This window comes from Lissotriton vulgaris, chromosome 5 (genome assembly GCF_964263255.1).
Source record: "Lissotriton vulgaris chromosome 5, aLisVul1.2, whole genome shotgun sequence".
NCBI lineage: Eukaryota > Metazoa > Chordata > Amphibia > Caudata > Salamandridae > Lissotriton > Lissotriton vulgaris.
The window spans coordinates 1,983,939,947-1,983,960,826 of NC_141693.1; the positions used below are offsets into that span (position 1 = coordinate 1,983,939,947).

General features: G+C 46.8%; 2 protein-coding genes across 2 annotated transcripts in view; one reads left to right on the forward strand and one right to left on the reverse strand.

The window, feature by feature from the left end:
- The window catches only part of RALGPS1 (Ral GEF with PH domain and SH3 binding motif 1), a 1,949,641-nt gene that overhangs the window by 998,232 nt on the left and 930,529 nt on the right, over window positions 1–20,880 (forward strand). The window lies entirely within an intron of this gene.
- ANGPTL2 (angiopoietin like 2) overlaps window positions 1–20,880 on the reverse strand; it is a 119,514-nt gene that overhangs the window by 15,811 nt on the left and 82,823 nt on the right. The window contains exon 3 of the mRNA XM_086924715.1: window positions 6,142–6,335. Coding sequence (XP_086780841.1) covers window positions 6,142–6,335 — 194 coding nt within the window. The remainder of the gene's footprint in view (window positions 1–6,141; window positions 6,336–20,880) is intronic.

A 20,880-nucleotide genomic window follows, 5' to 3' on the forward strand; every position in this document is an offset into this window, starting at 1 on the left:
GAATGCTGTTTTCTTGGCTTTTCGGATCAGTTGGTGGTGAATACGGGTGGCGCTTTTGAAGGCGTCCTTGGTGCTGGTGGATGGGTCTTTTTTCCAGGCCTTTTCCAGGGAGCGGCAGAGTTTCTTGGACTTCTTGAGATCATCGTTGAACCATGAGGCCTTCTTGTTGCCTAGTTTGTGTTGACGTTTTTTCAGTGGTGCTAAGGTGTCGGCGGTGTTGGATAACCAAAGGGTGAGGTTGGAGGCAGCTTCGTTGGCGTTAGAAGAGAGGGCTGGGGAGGTTCGAAGGAGCGATGTGGAGATCTGATCCGTGGTGATTTTGTTCCAGTTTCTTTGTAGAGTTGGTTGGAGGTGGATGATGGGTTTCGGCTTGTTGTAGGTGAAGTGAACGCAGCTGTGGTCAGTCCAGAGGAGATCCGTAGTGTGGCTGAAGGAGACATGGTTGCTGGAGGTGAAGATGGGGTCGAGTGTGTGACCTGCGATGTGGGTGGGGGACGTAACCAGTTGTTTAAGTCCGAGGTTGGCGAGGTTGTCTAAGAGGGTGGCGGAGTTGCGGTCGTTGATCTTTTCAAGGTGGAAGTTGAGGTCTCCCAGAAGGATGTAGTCTTTGGAGGGGAGCGCGTGTGGGGTGATGAAGTCCGTGATGTCTTCACTGAATTTTGCGCTGGGTCCTGGTGGTCTGTAAAGGAGGGTGCCTCTGAGTGTGGTTTTGGGGTCGATGTGGATCTGGAAGTGAAGGTGTTCGGAGTTAGCGATGTTGGCGTCGGAGCTGGTAGAGATGCGGATGGATTTCTTATGGACGATAGCGATTCCTCCTCCTGTGTGGTCGGTGCGGTCCTTGCGTGTGATCTTATAGTCATCTGGGATAGCGATGGCGATGTCAGGGGCGGAGGAAGCGTTCATCCATGTTTCCGTTAGGAAGGCGACGTCAGGAGAGATGGTGTCTAGTAGGTTCCAAAGGTCAATGGCGTGCCTGTGGACCGAGCGGGTGTTGAGAAGGATGCATTGTAGGTAGTTGGGGTCGGGGATCTGTGGTGTGGTCGTAGCGGAGATGTTGTCGGTGCCGCTAAATTTGCAGGAGAGGCAGGAGAACGGTCCATGGGTGCGTCCAGGAGCGGATAGGACGCAGTTGGGGGCGCGGCCGGGGTTAAGGGCTAGGAGGGTGGCGGCATCGTAGGTAGTGCGGGGGGGCTGGGGAGCGCGGGGGCCAGGGGGTCTGGCGCTGGGCGCGGTCCAGGCGCGGACAGGCGTAGACGGGCTTACCTTTGGCGCACCTTCGGCGTGGCCGAAGCGCGTGGACGCTGCGCGTGGGGGCATTTGGCCATAAATGGATGGTGGGGGTGCGGAGCGTGGGAGGGGCAGCAGCTGGGAGGCGGTGGCGGGAGGAGGGGCTGACCAGGGGCCAAACAACAACAACAGCACAAAATGGAGGGTCAAAGGCGAGCGCAGCCAGGGGCAGAAAAGGCAAAGCGAATAGTAATAGAGCCTAAAGCGCACTAATCAATATCAGTGCAGCGTCAATCAATGTGACAGACTCGGCGAGGACGCGCTACAAAATTAATAAATAATTGTTCAACAGTGCAGCGCGAGTAAATTAATGGATCGGCAGAGCAGCGCTGTAGTTAAATAAATAAATAGATGCGTGCTGCGCTAGGCGTACAGAGGGCTTTACAAATGCAGGGTAGGAGATCAAAACGATACCAGCGTGGTAGCAGACAGAAGCGTGGAGGAGCAACCGGACTGAAGGAGGGTCCAGGCGGTTACAGCGAGCTCAGGAGCGAGTAGAGGAGTTAATCGTGGGTGGGAGGGGCAGCAGCTGGGAGGCGGTGGCGGGAGGAGGGGCTGACCAGGGGCCAAACAACAACAACAGCACAAAATGGAGGGTCAAAGGCGAGCGCAGCCAGGGGCAGAAAAGGCAAAGCGAATAGTAATAGAGCCTAAAGCGCACTAATCAATATCAGTGCAGCGTCAATCAATGTGACAGACTCGGCGAGGACGCGCTACAAAATTAATAAATAATTGTTCAACAGTGCAGCGCGAGTAAATTAATGGATCGGCAGAGCAGCGCTGTAGTTAAATAAATAAATAGATGCGTGCAGCGCTAGGCGTACAGAGGGCTTTACAAATGCAGGGTAGGAGATCAAAACGATACCAGCGTGGTAGCAGACAGAAGCGTGGAGGAGCAACCGGACTGAAGGAGGGTCCAGGCGGTTACAGCGAGCTCAGGAGCGAGTAGAGGAGTTAATCGTGGGTGGGAGGGGCAGCAGCTGGGAGGCGGTGGCGGGAGGAGGGGCTGACCAGGGGCCAAACAACAACAACAGCACAAAATGGAGGGTCAAAGGCGAGCGCAGCCAGGGGCAGAAAAGGCAAAGCGAATAGTAATAGAGCCTAAAGCGCACTAATCAATATCAGTGCAGCGTCAATCAATGTGACAGACTCGGCGAGGACACGCTACAAAATTAATAAATAATTGTTCAACAGTGCAGCGCGAGTAAATTAATGGATCGGCAGAGCAGCGCTGTAGTTAAATAAATAAATAGATGCGTGCAGCGCTAGGCGTACAGAGGGCTTTACAAATGCAGGGTAGGAGATCAAAACGATACCAGCGTGGTAGCAGACAGAAGCGTGGAGGAGCAACCGGACTGAAGGAGGGTCCAGGCGGTTACAGCGAGCTCAGGAGCGAGTAGAGGAGTTAATCGTGGGTGGGAGGGGCAGCAGCTGGGAGGCGGTGGCGGGAGGAGGGGCTGACCAGGGGCCAAACAACAACAACAGCACAAAATGGAGGGTCAAAGGCGAGCGCAGCCAGGGGCAGAAAAGGCAAAGCGAATAGTAATAGAGCCTAAAGCGCACTAATCAATATCAGTGCAGCGTCAATCAATGTGACAGACTCGGCGAGGACACGCTACAAAATTAATAAATAATTGTTCACAGAGCCACACACACACAGAGCCACACACACACACACACACAGCCAGACACACACACACAGCCACACAGCCACACAGCCACACAAAGAGCCATACACACAGAGCCACACACACACACAGAGCCACACACACACACAGATCCACACACACAGAGCCACACACACACACACACAAAGCCACACACACACACACAGACCACACACACACACACAGAGCCACACACACACACAGAGTGCCACACACACAGAGCCAAACACACACACACAGAGCCACACACACACACACACAGAGCCACACGCACACACAGAGCCACACACACAGAGCCACTGTGTTTTAGAAGTGTCGTCCGGCCGTACACTGACACGAGCATCCTCGAGAAACAGCTTAGGGGCAAGGGATCAATACAGTCACATAAGAGAAACTTCACTAATCTAATTCCACATAGATGTGGATGACTGGGAAGGGGGCAGATAAATAAGGGAAGGACTACACAGGGTGACGAGTCCTAAAGCAGCAAAGAAAATGGGGTCCTGATGGTGGACAAACTGGTGACTTAAGCCTTAAGTTTGAGGAGGGTACAGAAATAAGAAAGTAAACAGAACTTAAAGTGGAATCATGCTGGAGAAGAGAACAGAAAATAGGACTTGCTGCAGCACGGACTGAGCTTGCAATGCACAACTTGGTAATCAAAACCTAAATGTTTAAAGAAGAACAGGATTCGAGGCTAGCCAATCAAATGGGAGCTAATCGTTTGTGACTTTCAATTGCATTTTGCAAAAGGGTTGTAGGTGTGCTCCCACATGACCAAAGCGAATGCAGCCAAATCAAGGCTTGATACATGAATGAATCCAGGGGACGCTACTGTTACAAATAAACTCGGGTGAAATTAGGGAGGCTCCGAAAAACAATGACAAAAGCAAATAGTCTCCACTTGCCAGAGTATCTCAAATTCTTACAACCTTCATCCGAATGTATACATAGTGAAGCGTGCTTTGAAGACAATGTAACAAGCACCTGTTAAATCAGCACGCATAGTTAGTTCAAAGCGACCAATCTTATTTCATGCCATACAACTTGTCACTCCGGGATCTGCAACGTTGAATCCAATATTTAACAAAACTTGAAACTTTAAGACATGAGACCAGCACTTAGACTCATGTGAAAGGCTCAGTTCTGGGATAGTTGATACTGTAATAACTGGTGCCTTCAGATTTAATAATCTCTCTTAAATTTGTTAGTCAGCACTGCCGAAGGCGGTCGAACCGAGTTGTGCCGTAAAGAGTAACCCAAAATAACATGAACCCACATGCCACACCCACTTCTGCACAATCTTAAACAAAAAGAGGACCCCGGTTACATGTCACCCAGGACACCTCAAATAAAGATACAGGTTGATCTGCTTCCCCCAAAACAAATAGAACTGATCATGTCAAAGGACACACTGAATGTACTACGTTAGTTTTAACGTTGCTAAAATTATTTTCTATTAGGATGCCTAAACTACTCCCCTAAATAAAGGATTCATGCTTTAGCCTATAACATCCATTGGCATAAAACTTATATATTAAAAATAATGCATTGCAAAAATCCGATCCAGCCAGCTTTGAAACCTCACCCTTCCAGTGAAAGGCACCTATTGAGGAGGCCGCCTCCATAGGGATCGTTACAACCTGCCCTACACCTGGTTACACCCTGCTCACCTCGCGCGTGGTGACCTCTTCCTTCTCCGAGATCTTGACCATGAGCAGGTCGTTCTCCAGCTCCAGGGAGCGCACGCGGTCGATATACACAGCCAGGCGATCGTTGAGGTGCCGCAGCTCCTCTTTCTCCTGCAGGCAGGTAATGCGCGTGGGTGAGAACGGGGGGCCGGAGCCGCAGCTCGGGTGCTGCTGCGGCTCGCCATACCGCCTGTAAGGGTTGGGTTTGGGAGGGACGTCCTGTGCTCCGATGGGCGCGCTGCAGCGGTGCTGACGGCTCCTCTACCCGGCTATAGTAGCTCCACCGCTCATTCAATCTCCCGCCCGCTGGAGCGAATGGAATCAGAAGCGCGGGCAAAAGCAAAACAAAATGTCCGCCACCATCCCAGCGCAGGCGTGCCTACAGTAGGCAGAGACAAGAGTGGGTCGAAGCGATACCACGCCCCCTGGGACTGACTATTGGACTGCTCTGTTCTAAAATGGCCGCCCTCGGCGAAATTGGTCTTTTAATTTGCAACATTGTTAGCAGGAAGATGGCACATATTCCGTTGGAAGGGAAAGCACGTTTGCCGAGGACATTTCGGACCAGAGATTGTCTTTTAGCATTCACGCCCACAAAAGCCTCGAAATACAACTGTTAGAAGTTAAACTAAAAATCACAGGGAGATTTCAATATCATTGATGAACCCATTAAAGTTGTTCAGGCCAATGAGCAGTACATTCAAATATTTAATTTGTAAACGATTAAGCTTCGCAAAAACAACAGCCTTTTCTCTTTTAGCCCCGTCCCACTCGGATGGGCTCGGGTTGACTTGCTGCTGGCGTAAAAGTTTTCTTATCTTCTTTAAGATGCCATCTGTCGCCCCATAAAGAAGATAAGAAACCTTTTACCACAGCAGTAAGTCAAGGAGCCCAGTCTGAAAAGGACGGGGCTAAAAGAGAAAGAAGAAAATCACTAGGACCTCTTCTCCAATGGCTGGCCACTGTTTAGGAGGCCAGTCAATGGAGAAGAGGGGCGGGGCTTAACCCTCGTCAGTGAAACTCACCCTGAAACATAAAATCTCGTGAGCTCCACTGTGCATGTGCGCAGTACGCCACGCAAGACCTAAAAAGACCTTCCCTTTATACATCAATGCAGAAAGTGTTCTGAATGGGTCTATTATCTCAAGTTATATTCTCGCCTACAACATTTTTATATAAGTAGTAAGATATATTTTAAAGTGGCTATATTTAGTTATTTGGGTGACCAGTTGATCACATCTTTAATATAGACAGTGTACCTACACCTGTGCTTGTCAGACCCAACATATTACTTCTGAGCTAGTTCAGAAAATTAATTCAGTAGATATGCACCATGCCTCAGACATTTTTGTTAGGAACAGATCAAATGCCTTCCACTTTTATGGGTGAGGACGAGTCAGACAATATATTTGCATTCCATGCGTATTTCGTTACTATCAGTATTTTTAGATGTGCAACTGAAGTGCGAGTTAGACCATAAAATAAACTCCACCTACCTTGTAAGTCTCCCAGTTCCTGAAAAAGTTGACTGAGCCATCCAGTCTTCTTTGAATTACCGTCCAGCCTCCAGGATCATGTCGTTGGTCACACCAGACTTGCATGAGTCGGTTTGCATTGTCGGGTTTTACTAGGTAGATGTTACTGGTATCATGGCCATCTTCCAGTGCTTGCAAGCAATCTCTCCATGGTCCTAAAATGGAATAATTCCATTTAACTGTACTATATTGAAAATACCAAAGATATGTTGTATGCATGCTTGCTTCATTTCTTACATATATTCATTACATGTTTTACAAATTGCATATATCTTGCATTTGCATATCAATGCAGCACATGTTCGTATCCATTTTGAATATTTTTAGGATGTCTGTTATATTTGTCCTGTTACCCATCTGGATCTGATTAGAAAGACATGAAGTATGTAGCTGGGTTGTACAAAAGTCTCCCCTCCTCCTGGGATGGAAATGCAGGGCTATTGGTCAGAGCAAGCTGCAGGCACAGCATGAATCTTCTCTGTTTACATACCTCACTAGTGCTTGTCTGAAGAAAGGCATGAGTAGTAATGTAAAAAGCAGCATTATGACATTAGAGAACCAATGATATGCACTATCACTATTGTTCTGATGTACCAACTTAACGGATATCAATTTGAACAGCTGTAAAACTATCCCAAACTCTCAGTCACGGGTGCTAAGAATCGCTCAACTTTCAATATCAATTTACCTGCGACCTTGCCCAATATCTAAGAACTGAAAGGCACCTACATACATGTAATTTACAGATCTTAGTCAATTTAATCAACTATCTGTGTCATAAATATGCTCTGGTGCCTTGAAATCAAATACATCACATCTCTCCAACATCTTTATATGGAAGACACAACAGAAGCTTAATGGGAAAATGTCCCCTCATTGCAATACTTATCATAACGTTAAACCTCATGAAATTATGATGTAGGTATGTATCAATAGGACATTATTAGATTGGAAAACATACTCAAAGGAGACAATGCTGAATGGGGATTTTTTAATACGCGACTTTCTTTAGAAGTAAAGAATCATTGAAAACCTGTCCATCAGACATAAGAAAATTAATTTCAAGGTAATGTTTTAATATGCACACATTTTGGCAAATATGCTGGATGTGCATGGACACTGCTACCAGGGGTAAGTCAGGCATTCATGTTCCTGTTCTTTGATCATTGAACTGAGAAACATAACCTAATTATGGAGATTGGATTCAATATTTGTCATTTCGTACCTGTCACTTTAATGTGTTTTATTGATGGAGAGTATATCACCTGGTATATGATTTGAGACATAGACAATTGTTGGTTAGAAAAAATCCTTCAGTGACTCATTTTTGGAATGATTCTTGAAGAATGGTAATATGGACTTACATAGCCTTATACATCATTGAATGTTTATAAAATACTGAAGAGGAAATTCAGAGTATTTTCAGGCTGCCCCTTTTCACCCAGAGAAACTGCAGATTTCAATCGTAGAGGAAATGTGCAACAGCTAAATTTTTTGACATTTCTTCTTCACTTTGAAAATTTGAGAGCGCTTGTAAACTTTTCCACCATAATCACACACTTACTTCACCTTTGTTTTTACAACTAAAGTTTGGTGTTCAGTGATGGCGGGAAAAGTCTTTGAGATTGTTTGTGAATACCCCCAGGACTATGTCTCAGTTTGTCTGTTCTCAATATTGCTAAATGGCGCCTCGCTGGCCTGTGCCTAAGAGCTCCCACGTGTGGACTTCTTATCTAAATTCAAGACTGCAAACAATCCAGTCACCTGACAGATCTTCTCCTGTTGTAAGAGCCATCTTCCCATATAACTGTGAGCAGAGCCTGACTCTATGTTTTCCTGGTAATGGGAATTTTTTTTAAATGCATCGGCTTAACCTGGGTGGGCAAGCATATGCGTCTAAAACCGTTTTTGTTGTGATCACAGGCAAGCATATTCATCTCTCAAAAACTAGTATAATCGTGAATGTTTTAGACTCCTTTATAAATTATTAAATATGTAGGTCATCAAATTTGAACAAACAATTAGTCGAATGGTGATTCCACTCAGCATCCACAAGTATTTATCAAAAATAGGGCGTTCTTCAGATTGACTATCTAATAAATAATAAAAATGAATCATATTATTTATAAATAGATGATGTTGACTCTGCATTCATTTGTTTGTAAGCAAGATTATGGAGAAGATGAATCTCCACATTGTGTCTTAGTGTGTATGCTACGATCTTTGAATTACAGCCGGAAATGAGTATAGTTCGATCCACACGCCACATTTTCAAAATATAAGAAATAACATTATTCCTCACCAAGCAAATGTTTTCCATGAAGCCACAGAAATTTGCTAGGGTAAGCAGTTCACTTAAAAGATGTATGTCGTGGGTTTTGGTGAGGAGTTGTGTGGGAAGCTTAAATAGCAGTTTTGGGCATGCTACATACCACAGGTCAGTTCGTTTTGCCCTAACAAGTAGTTCTCTGACATTAGTGGTTGTCGCTACATTTTTTGGCCAGGACCTTCCAGTCTGCCACTTTCAGGCTGAGATAGGAATCATACAATCCTAAACTATATCTATTTAGGTAAATAATTATTAAAGGTTGCTTCAAATAGTTTGAGGTATAATTATTTCACTTTTCTGATTAAGACTGACCTAAGTTCGTTCACAAAGTTATTTTATTTTCTACTTACGCATAATTGAGAGCCATTTCCGTGATATGGATTGTTTTTTTATACACCCTCTTTTTCCTGTTGAGTTTATCACACAACACTATCCAGAGAAAAGGCAATACGATTTGAAACCAAAAGAATGAAAGGTCCCAAACTGAAGCAGACAGACTGATCTTGACAATCAGAAAAGTGTTCCCTTACAATGGGAATTCAGTGAGATGAGGAATGAACTGGAGAAGGCGGCGGATTGGTGATACTATGGGGGTCATTAGGATGACCCGCCATCCCATCAGGGGAAGGGACCGCCCGCCATAAGGGCGGGGGTCCCGTGGGGGGTATTAGAATGCGCCCGCCACAGTGGCGGGCGCATTATGCATGTTTAACATTGCGGCGGGCGGTGTTTACACCAGCACCCGCCGCAATGTTAAAGAAGCATGTAATGCATTTGCATACACAAAGCGGCAGGCACCGCGAGGTGCCTGCCGCATTGTGTATGCAAATGCAGGGGGCGCGGTGCCTGCCGCTTTGTGTATGCAAATGCAGGGGGGTACCACAGGTACCCCGCATGTTCACCCCCACCTCACCTTCACCATGGGGGCCTGCAACGGGCCCCAAAAGTGAAGACCGCATGCCTTAAGGCATTTGAAATGACCCATCCTAATATGGCAGGCGGTGTCTGATAGACACCGCCACCATAGAAACCCTTTTCCATACCGGTCGCAAGGCGACCGGTGCGGAAAAGCAGAGGACGGTCTTTCCGTCCACCAGACCCCCCCGCCATACTAATATGGCGGTGGTCATTCCGGGACGGAAGGCGGGCGGATTGCCCCCGCCAGGCCGGAGGTGGCTACCGCTGGCCTGGCGGGGGCAATCCGCCCGCCATCCTAATGGGCCCCTATGTTTCCAATTTGGATTGTTTTAAAAACTTTTGGGTCTTTTTTTAGAAATCTTTTTAAAAAAACATTGAATCAAATAGAGAAATATTTGAACTTTTCTTGAGTTGATTGAGGAAGCCCAGAATGTAGTCATTTTGAGAAGATCCTGACCCACCACAGACACGGACCTTTATGCTCCCGGTGACGAGATTGGGTTGCATTTGCTCTGCTTTCAAGTAGCTTCCGTCACAAACCAACGCTTTACAAAACAACGTAATATATAAACATTGTTAACATTTCGGATAATAATTTTTACATTTTACTTCGAGTTCAGATTTTTTTAAATTGTATTTACATTGCTTACAACCCTGTTTAGTGTCTGTCCCTGCTTCTGGATTTATGGCCACTAAGACCAGGTGTTGGTGGTAGAACAAACCTTGGCAACACCATGTCCATGTTAATCTCTGCTCTTCCAAGGGGAGTGGACGGTACTGCGGCTTGGGGTGATGTCTTCAGGCATCCCTGATGGGAAGAGAGGCCTGCTTCCTAAATATTACCAGTGAGCCTGCTGTCTCATTGATGGTAGTCAATGTCCTCATCTGTGCAGGGTGCTCGAGCGCATTAGATTGCAATAGATAACAGGAGAGGAAGGCGTGTGACAGCAGTGTGGTGCATTCCATGATCATGACGCGCCGACACAGCAAATTGGAGCCGAACCGTCAAGTACGAATAAGAAAGGAGTAGAAACAGAAGACGGCTCAGAAATTATGCTAAGCGTTCCAACAGAAAAAATTGAAAAAAGCATCAAATAGTGTATTGGAAAGAATCATCAACCAGGGATCAGCTCTACAAAGATGATCAAACTTGCCTCACAGTGTGTACATGGGTGAGAAAAGCAAGTAATCCAGGCACACTCGCAGGAAGGCACCCCAATTATCCAAAGAAAAATGTAGAACATTTCTGGTGAATTGGTTACTTTTACAGCAAATTTTTCAGAAATATTGGCAAAAAGGATGAATGATTTACATTCAGTCTTGAAAGGACTTAACACTATATTCCATCATTTTCGGATCTGCCAGTTCTCACAAGTACTATTACTCAAAGTAAACACAGTTATGTGTGTGCATATGACTACAATTTGTACTGGATACAAAAATAGCAGAAAATAGCAGCCAGATTGTGCCAAAGAAGATACAGGGCCGACCTGATGTAGTGGGTCCCACTGCGTCAATTTCGATGATGAATCCTATGCTGAAAGAAATGACACCAGATGCAATATCTGTGTCAGGACATAATGCCCACCTCTGGTCCCAGGCCAATTAAGAGTCAAAACTTCTCACCTTCTAATAATAAGATAACTCTGCCAGCCTGCCAGTGGTGTCTCTGAAGTGCACCCGAGTGCTGCCAGCTGTTGATCACTGATGCTCAAATAGGCCTCTTTTGCTTCTCATGGGAGGCAGGAGTTATTTGAAAACTCTGAGATTTCACTCTGTTCCATTAATGGGCCCAAAAGAATCAGTGCAAACGGCCCCACGCAGGGCGCCAGATGTTTTACTCGAGTGGCAGCTTTCTCACTGCGAATGGTGGCGAATGCCTGCGTGGAGAAACTCTTGCTGGGCGCCCTCTTAGCAGACAAAAATTGGGCTAGAATACACCAATTTTTGCTTGCCAACTTACCATTGGCTAGCCGCACGCAAGAACAAACTTCGCAATGCGGCAGTTGGCGGGGTTTGACCGGAACTACGTGATAGAAGCATTTGTGTGAAGTTGCAAAAACTCCGCTGGGGGAGTGGAATTTATCCCCCACCCCAGTATGTACCTTAATGATGTACATTTTTAAAGTGAATCAAAGGTATCAGAAACAAGAGTGAGGCAAGTGACAGGAAGCAGAAAGCACATAATGAGAGTTCGTATAAAGTCTTATGGCGGTTTTGAACTTTATTTAGAGTGTTTATTTTGTGCATGAATCACGCTTGCTCTTTCTAGTTTTGTTCCGTTTGTTTCCTTACCTTGTTAGCAGCCCTGGGAGAGTTGAGGCTCAGAGGCTCAGCCTGCTGAATGTCTGAAGGCCTCCTGAGCAGCCTCTTTTGCTGAAGCAGCAGTCTCTGAAAGGCGCTCTGCTGATGTTTATTGTGTTAGCACAGGAGGGCGCAGAGCGGCGCTGCTGCTGAGGCCATGTGTCAGCACATATCACTCCCCAGTGTTTGTTTTACTTCGTTTCTGAGACTTGAGGTGGGGAAAACCCTCCATTCAAAGCAATACTCCTTTCCATTTTACTGATGAAATGTCCCCATTCCAAACCTCAAAATAATCTTTAAACTCTTTGCGTTGGAATGTTTCTATTTTAGGTTCAAATGGGCACCGACTGAGTTTCAGGGCAATATTGTGAATGCACAAGTTTCCCTTTTGCAAAGTGTTTATTTAGAGATTTTTTAGGGTGATGATTGGTGGTAATAGTTGTTTTACGCACACGGACCTTTTGACGAAGCCATTAGACTACATCTGCAAATAAGTTACCTTCGGCCTCTTTGCTCGGTTTGTTATTGGGAGTCGCCTTCCGCATTACTGCTCATTAGAAGGGAGAGAGATAAGTGGTGTTATAGTGTCCATTTCATATTCTAAGTAGGTGTAATGTGCCCAGGTGATATTCTAAGAGAATTGACAAGGAATCACTTGACAGTGGTGGTTGTCTCTGTTCTGTGAGAAGTGTGGCTCAATGGTTAGAGCGGCAGACCCTGATGCAGAGGTCTAGCCCGGACCAGGGTTCAATTCCCACCTCGGCGGGTCTTGGGCTTAATTTCCGCGGGCTCGATAATTCTCGCCTCGGTGCCTATTCCAATCATGGGTCCCACTCTGCAACTCTGGGCAATAGGTTTCTTAATCTCCTCAACGGCCCCAACAGCGCTGGGATGCCTGGCCTCCACCTTGGGGGTGCCCAGGAGAGGGCACTTGCCAGGGAAAGGCCAGGAAGGGTTCCACAGCGGTATGCGAACAGCGCCAAGACGCCTCAGGGTATAAGTGCGCTATACAAGTACGATTTCATTTCATTCACATCCTACAGGAGGTGCCAATTCATCTGGAATAGAGGACATGATGCAGAAAACGAGTTTCAGCCGAGCAAAAGCTGCTCATAGCAGCAGGTGTGGAAAGGCTGAAAGGTTCATCTCAATGTAAACGTCTCTGCAGTTTACAATGGCAACGCTGCACTTTCTTGCTAAAGGCAAGGAGCATTGACGGCAATGGGTGCATTGAGGGCAATGGGTGCATTGAGGGCAATGGGAGCATTGAGGGCAATGGGTGCATTGAGGGCAATGGGTGCATTGAGGGCAATGGGAGCATTGACGGCAATGGGAGCATTGACGGCAATGGGAGCATTGACGGCAATGGGTGCATTGAGGGTAAGCATGAGCGAATTTTGCGGATCTCGCGTTCGCGAATTTTGCGGATTTGCGGATTCGCAATCCGCAAAATCCGCGAATTCCCGCGAATTTTTTTTTTTTTGTGTTCGCCCGTGTTTCTGCCAGTTCGCGAGGGTTTTTCACAATTTCGCAATTTGCGAACTTACCTGTCGGGTCGCAAGTTTTGCGAACTTGTTGTTTCTACGTGTCCAGCCTGTTTGGGACACTCTTCTTCATCACTGCCACTCTCTGTCACCACTGCCACTCTCTGACTACTCATGCCACCCTCTGGCCCACCCATGCCACCCTCTGTTTCATCACCACACCCTCTGGTTGTCCAGTGTACATTATTTTCGGCAAAGCAAAGCACACCTTCCCTGCCTCAAGTGACCTGAATTAATTTGGGGCTGATTAATGTGTGTCAGAATATTTTTTTAGCTGGCACCTGCTTCCTTAGTGCGCCCTGATTAGTGATCTTTTGCACTTGCTAAGTGCTTTCATTGTTGCAAAATTAGTTACAACACCTGCCCTGCCCCAACTGACAATAATGAATTAGGGGCTGATTAATGGATTTTAACTTCCAGCCTGGCTCCTGCTTGTCTCCCTTAGCTGTAATTCAGGACCTTTGTGGCATATGTGTAACTATTCTGAGGTTCAGAGCAGGGTCACATAATAGTTTCAACTGGCAACTGAACTCTGGAGGGGCCCCTCAGGAAGCACTACAGGAAATGGCTACTAATGATGAGCCTGAACTTTTGGACCTGGTAAGTAGTTACTTTCAGTTTTGCTAAGATCGTATTTCTGCAATTTTGCACTTATTCGCGGGGAGCGAACTCACGCGAACTCACGCGAACAGTGCGAGCAGTGCGAGCAAAATCCGCTGCTCGCGGATTTGCGGATTTTGCGGGAGATTCGCGAATCTCGCGGATTGCGGATTTCCCGAAAATCCGCAAAATCCGCGAGCGGAACGGATTTTCCGCCCATGCCTAATTGAGGGCAATGGGTGCATTGAGGGCAATGGGTGCATTGAGGGCAATGGGTGCATTGAGGGCAATGGGTGCATTGAGGCCAATGGGAGATTTGAAAGGAAATGTATCAAATGGCACAAAGTTGAGTCATATTTTGTACAGGTGTCGCGTTGTTACTTGCACCACATCACTATGTGTCAAGTTTGAGTCAGTTGTGTTCTCTCTCACTACAATGATTGACATCTGAGCTGAGCACAGTCCCAAACTGGGGCATGGTTGTTGGCCCTCCTACCCTGGCACTATAGTCAAGTCAAGTCAAGTCAAAAAATTTGTATAGCGCACTACATACCCGGAGGGTTTCAAGGCGCTTAGGGAGGGGAGGGGGATTATTTGTCAAATATCCACGTTTTAAGCTGCTTTCTGAACGCTAGGTGATTCTGGGTGAGGCGAAGGTAAACGGGGAGTGAGTTCCAAGTTTTGGCAGCCAGGTATGAAAAGGATCTGCCTCCCATGGTGGTCTTGTTGATGCGAGGTACAGTGGCGAGGGCTTGGCTGGAAGAGCGAAGTTGGCGGGAGGGGGTGTAGAAGGACAGTCGAGAGTTGAGGCAATCTGGTCCGATGTCGTAGAGTGATTTGTGTGCGTGGGTATGCAGTCGGAAAGTGATCCTCTTATTGACGGGTAGCCAGTGGAGGTCTTTAAGGTGACCAGAGATGTGTTCGTTGCGTGGGATGTCTAATATGAGCCTGGCTGAGGCGTTTTGGATTCGTTGTAGTTTCTTCTGGAGTTTAGCGGTGGTACCTGCGTAGAGGGTGTTTCCGTAGTCCAGTCGGCTCGTGACTAGAGCGTGGGTGACTGTTTTCCTTGTTTCGGAGGGGATCCAGCGAAATGTTTTTCTGAGCATGCGAAGAATGTTAAAGCAGGAAGAGGATACGGCGCTGACTTGTCTGTTCATTGAGAGTGAAGAATCCAGGATGACGCCAAGGTTCCGTGCGTGGTCTGTCGGGATGGGTGCTTTTCTGAGGGCTTCCGGCCACCAGGAGTCGTCCCATGCAGAGGGGGATTTACCTAAGATGAGGACTTCTGTTTTGTCTGAGTTCAGTTTCAGACGGCTTTGTTTCATCCATTCGGCGACTTCTTTCATTCCTTCGTGTAGGTTAGTTCTGGCGGTGCTGGGGTCCTTGGTGAGAGAAAGGATCAGTTGAGTGTCATCCGCGTAAGAGATGATGTTGAGGTTGTGTTGGCGGGCGATGGCCGCGAGGGGGCTCATGTATACGTTGAAGAGGGTGGGGCTGAGTGAGGATCCTTGTGGTACGCCGCAGATGATTTCAGAGGCCTCGGACTTGAATGGTGGGAGGCGGACTCTCTGGGTTCTTCCGGTGAGGAACGAGGTGATCCATTCCAGTGCTTTTCCTTGGATTCCGATGTTTCTGAGGCGTTGTAAAAGGGTGCTGTGGCAGACTGTGTCGAAGGCTGCAGAGAGGTCGAGGAGGATGAGGGCGACTGTGTCTCCATTGTCCAGTAGAGTTCGAATGTCGTCTGTTGCTGCGATGAGGGCGGTCTCAGTGCTGTGTTTGGCTCGGAAGCCAGATTGTGAGGGGTCGAGTGATTTGTTGGCTTCGAGGAAGGCGGCGAGCTGGTTGTTGACGGCTTTCTCGATGACTTTGGCCGGGAATGGAAGAAGCGAGATGGGGCGGTAGTTTTTGAGTTCAGTGGGGTCTGCTGTTGGTTTTTTCAGAAGGGCGGTGAGTTCAGCGTGTTTCCAGTCTTCAGGGAAGGTAGCGGAGTTGAAGGAGCAGTTGATGACGTCTCGGAGGTGCGGAGCTATGACGGAGTCTGCTTTGTTGAAGATGTGGTGAGGGCATGGGTCAGTGGGGGATCCAGAGTGGATGGAATTCATCAGGCGGATGGTGTCCTCAGTGGAGATTGGGTTCCAGGCGTTAAAGGTGTTTACGGGGGAAGGATGGTCAGCAGATGGTAGGGTGGGTTGGCTTCCGGGTTGGTTGTCAAAGCTGTTGTGGATGTCAGCAATCTTGTTGTGGAAAAAAGAGGCTAGGGAGTCGCAGAGGGTTTGAGAGGGGGTGATGTCGTTGGAGTTGGCCGAGGGGTTGGAAAATTCCTTGACGATGTTGAAAAGTTCCTTGCTGTTGTGGGCGTTGTTGTCAAGTCGATCCTTGAATGCTGTTTTCTTGGCTTTTCGGATCAGTTGGTGGTGAGTACGGGTGGCGCTTTTGAAGGCGTCCTTGTTGCTGGTGGATGGGTCTTTTTTCCAGGCCTTTTCAAGGGAGCGGCACAGTTTCTTGGACTTCTTGAGATCATCGTTGAACCATGAGGCCTTCTTGTTGCCAAGTTTGTGTTGACGTTTTTTCAGTGGTGCTAAGGTGTCGGCGGTGTTGGATAACCAGAGGGTGAGGTTGGAGGCGGCTTCGTTGGCGTTAGAAGAGAGGGCTGGGGAGGTTCGAAGGAGCGATGTGGAGATCTGATCCGTGGTGATTTTGTTCCAGTTTCTTTGTAGAGTTGGTTGGAGGTGGATGATGGGTTTCGGCTTGTTGTAGGTGAAGTGAACGCAGCTGTGGTCAGTCCAGAGGAGATCCGTAGTGTGGCTGAAGGAGACATGGTTGCTGGAGGTGAAGATGGGGTAGAGTGTGTGACCTGCGATGTGGGTGGGGGAAGTGACCAGTTGTTTAAGTCCGAGGTTGGCGAGGTTGTCTAAGAGGGTGGCGGTGTTGCGGTTGTTGATCTTTTCAAGGTGGAAGTTGAGGTCTCCCAGAAGGATGTAGTCTTTGGAGGGGAGCGCGTGTGGGGTGATGAAGTCCGTGATGTCTTCACTGAATTTTGCGCGGGGTCCTGGTGGTCTGTAGAGGAGGGTGCCTCTAAGAGTTGTCTTGGGGTCGATGTGGATCTGGAAGTGAAGGTGTTCGGAGTTAGCGAGGTTGGCGTCGGAGCTGGTAGAGATGCGGATGGATTTCTTATGGACGATAGCGATTCCTCCTCCTGTGTGGTCGGTGCGGTCCTTGCGTGTGATCTTATAGTCATCAGGGATAGCGATGGCGATGTCAGGGGCGGAGGAAGCGTTCATCCATGTTTCCGTTAGGAAGGCGACGTCAGGAGAGATGGTGTCTAGTAGGTTCCAAAGGTCAATGGCGTGCCTGTGGACCGAGCGGGTGTTGAGAAGGATGCATTGTAGGTGGTTGGGGTCGGGAATCTGTGGTGTGGTCGTAGCGGAGATGTTGTCGGTGCCGCTAAATTTGCAGGAGAAGCAGGAGAACGGTCCATGGGTGCGTCCAGGAGCGGCTAGGACGCAGTTGGGGGCGCGACCGGGGTTAAGGGCTAGGAGGGTGGCGGCATCGTAGGTAATGCGGGGGGGCTGGGAGGGACGGGGGACAGGGGGTCTGGCGCTGGGCGCGGTCCAGGCGCGGACGGGCGTAGACGGGCTTACCTTTGGCGCACCTTCGGCGCGGGTTGGGCGCGGTCGCTGCGCGTAAACGCTGCGCGCGGGAACAACTGTCATATATGGATAGTGGAGGGGGAGGGGCGAGGGCGTCTCAGCTGGGAGGCGGGTCGGGCACACGAGGAGCAGAAAAACAAACAAAATGGAGGCGGAGGGGGGAGCAGGGCGGAGCGCTATTGTCTAACGCGCAAAACAAAGTAATTAATAGCAAGCACAGTCAATACTTCGAGCGCTAAGGAGGCAAAGCGTTACACAGGCAGGCGAGATTAAATGCAGCAGAAATAATTCAATCTTTGGCAAAGCAGCGCTAAGGAGGCAGAGCGTTGCACAGGCAGGCGAGATTAAATGCAGCAGAAATAATTCAATCTTTGGCAAAGCAGCGCTACGATACCAATAATATGTAGTGTGCAGTGGTTACCTGGTGCTTTACACCTTAATATAAAGGGTGAACTCTAGTCTGGCTCACTGACAATTAGAATGAAAATACCTCGAAGATGCTTGGGGATCAGGACATGTAGAGCCCTAAGGCATCTTATGCGGATACCCGATTTATGTGCCATGCAATTTTGAAGTGTTATGGAAACAAAGGTTTTAATAGTATCAAAACAAACCAAGACAATTTCCTTATTGATGTGCAAATGATAAATATTTGCGTGAAGCCAATTTCCAGACATTATATTTTATACACTATATAGTTTTATCAGTTCAGCTGCTTGTCTCTGCAAATTTAGCAGCCATTTCAATGGAAAATGGGTTGTCTGTGAATGACAGTGCACTACCACACCATCCCTTGTCAATATATTAGTGGCATTGTATTCCAAAATGTACCATCAGCTAAATACTACAACCTAGCAACTTTCCTGCTGAATGGATGTGTCTCATTTGCTACAATTGTTCTTTGTTTGATGTTTGGAGTTTTCACAATCCCTATGACTGCAGTAGTGTAACATTGATGTCAGCCTCCTTACTCTGAAATGTGTTCCAGCACAACCTAATGTGATTTGAGATGGCGTATGTATCCTTGGGGTGGCCCTTATATGTTGATTACATATTGGGGAAAATAATGCACTGTTTACTCCTCACTGTCTGTTAACATGGCAGTTTTCAGGGGCAACAGAGAATGCACATGTAATCGATGGTAGAAACTTGCTACTAACTCTCACCACAAAGCGCCATAGTACGTTTCAAACAGACCTTTAGATTTTGTGAGTTTATAAACCCTGGTAGGTAACCAGCTGTGTAACCAAACATAGATAGTAGACAATTTCTAATGAAAGAAAATGGCCAGTGTTGGTGACCTGGATACTGGAGGATGGGTATTGAGACTAAGGTATGGATTTACTGGATGTCACTCTCCAGGTCAAAGGGTATTTTAAAAACTGAAAGGTAAATGTCCTGAGGTCAGACATCATGCAGATTCCTGAGATATCAGGCGTGAGCAGAAATATCTTCCCAGCTATGTGGAAAGCCATTTCTCTGTAACTCAATCAGCATCTCGAGACTTCTGGGAGAGAGTACTAGAAAGAACTCGCAATCATTCGAACTCATGGATGGGGCTTGGCACGGAGATTGTCTGGGAATTATCCTCTCTGATACTTCTTAACATCTGCAAGTTTTTTCCAGTATTGCAAAGGTTTCCCTCCTTGATGCTTGCACACCCTGTATTAAATATCTTTGATAGTATGTTCCATGCATTTGTCCTTTGGCACAATGTTTTTTTTTGTTTTTTTTTTTTGCTTGACTCATTAAAAATGTGTGCTGATATACCGGAAAAAGAAAAGCACAAAGGAAGGAGGGGTATTTTTAGAAACCTTGGTTAAGAATCATTTATTTTATTCTTTAGGTGTCATATAGGTCCTCAGAAACTCTCTTGTTTTGGTTCTTTGCATACAGTTTGCTAGACGTTCCTGAATTGTTTGTGCTGCCAGCACTATTCCCATAGCAGTGAAAAACGTCATTGAATATTAAAATACATTAAGCCCTTAATATATATGGCAATATGGAGATGACTACCTCAGCTGGATACAAAGCGAAACAGAGAGTGTGTGGTCTGAAGAAAGGTGTCGCTTGCAGCAGAGAAACATAGTCTCATCATCCGTCCAGCAAACCTAGCCTGAGTCAAACTCAGATCAACTCCCCAATCTGGGCTCAGCTCCAGATGGGTCAAAGCAGAGAGTTTATTCCAGAAGTCAGAGCAACTGCACTAAGCCAGATTCCAACAAAATCCACAATCAAGGCAGAAGTGATTAAGACTCTTACATGGCTTCGGAAGGAAAATATTCTCTAGGGAAGGCAGAGAAAGCAAAGTGCTTGGTTCATAATTTTTTCTCCTGCTAGAGTGTGGGTAATCTCTTCTGAAGTTACAGTGTGGGGATTATCTTTTGAAGTTAGAGTGTGGGGATTATTTTATGAAGTTAGAGTGTGGGTAATTTCTTCTGATATTAGTACGTGGGTAATCTCTTATGAAGTTAGACTGTGAGTAATCTCTTATGTTGTTGGAGTGTGGGTAATCACTTTTGATAGGGTGTGGGAAATCTCTTTTGATATTGAGGGCGGGTACTCTCATCTGATGTTAGTGTGTGGGTAATCTCTTCTCCTGTTAGAGTGTGGGTAATCTCTTCTGATGTGGGAGTGTAGGTAATCTCTTCTGATGTTGTAGTGTGGGTAATCACTTCTGAAAGGGTGAGGGAAATCTCTTTTGATATCTCTCTCTCTCTCTCTCTCTCTCTCTCTCTCTCTCTCTCTCTCTCTCTCTCTCTCTCTCTCTCTCTCTCTTTTCCCTTTTCCCTTCAATGTACATATTGTTATTTACATTGAGGGCTTTAATCAAGCAAATAAAATGTTATCAAGCATCATGTGTATATGTATAAATTATCTAAATCTTCCTATTAAAAAAAATCTCTCCTTCACATCCCTACTCCTCTGACTCATCTCAAACCTTCTGACTCCTCTGAACTCCCAACAGACCTTCTTAGTCTATCACCCCTCATTTTTAGCCATGTCACTCAATGAACAAGCACACATGACCATTATTTACAAAAACAACTTACTACTTCCCCTATTCAGATCCACTCCTATCATTCTATACCTCCCCCAAACTCTACTAAACACACATGAAATCAAGAGCACAAATCTAACACAACTATGGCACAAGGGAAAACAATTGTACTAACTTCCTAACGACTAATTATGAGTTCTGGAGTAGAACGTTTCTCTCCGAAACAAAGGCTTAAATGCCTCGCCAGGGGTCGTAAGCGCTATATAAATACATTCACAATTTACAACACAAGTTACAAGAAAAAGGCTTGCAGTTGTGCATGCTGCACAAGCCTTGGCCCCTGTAGCAGTGGAG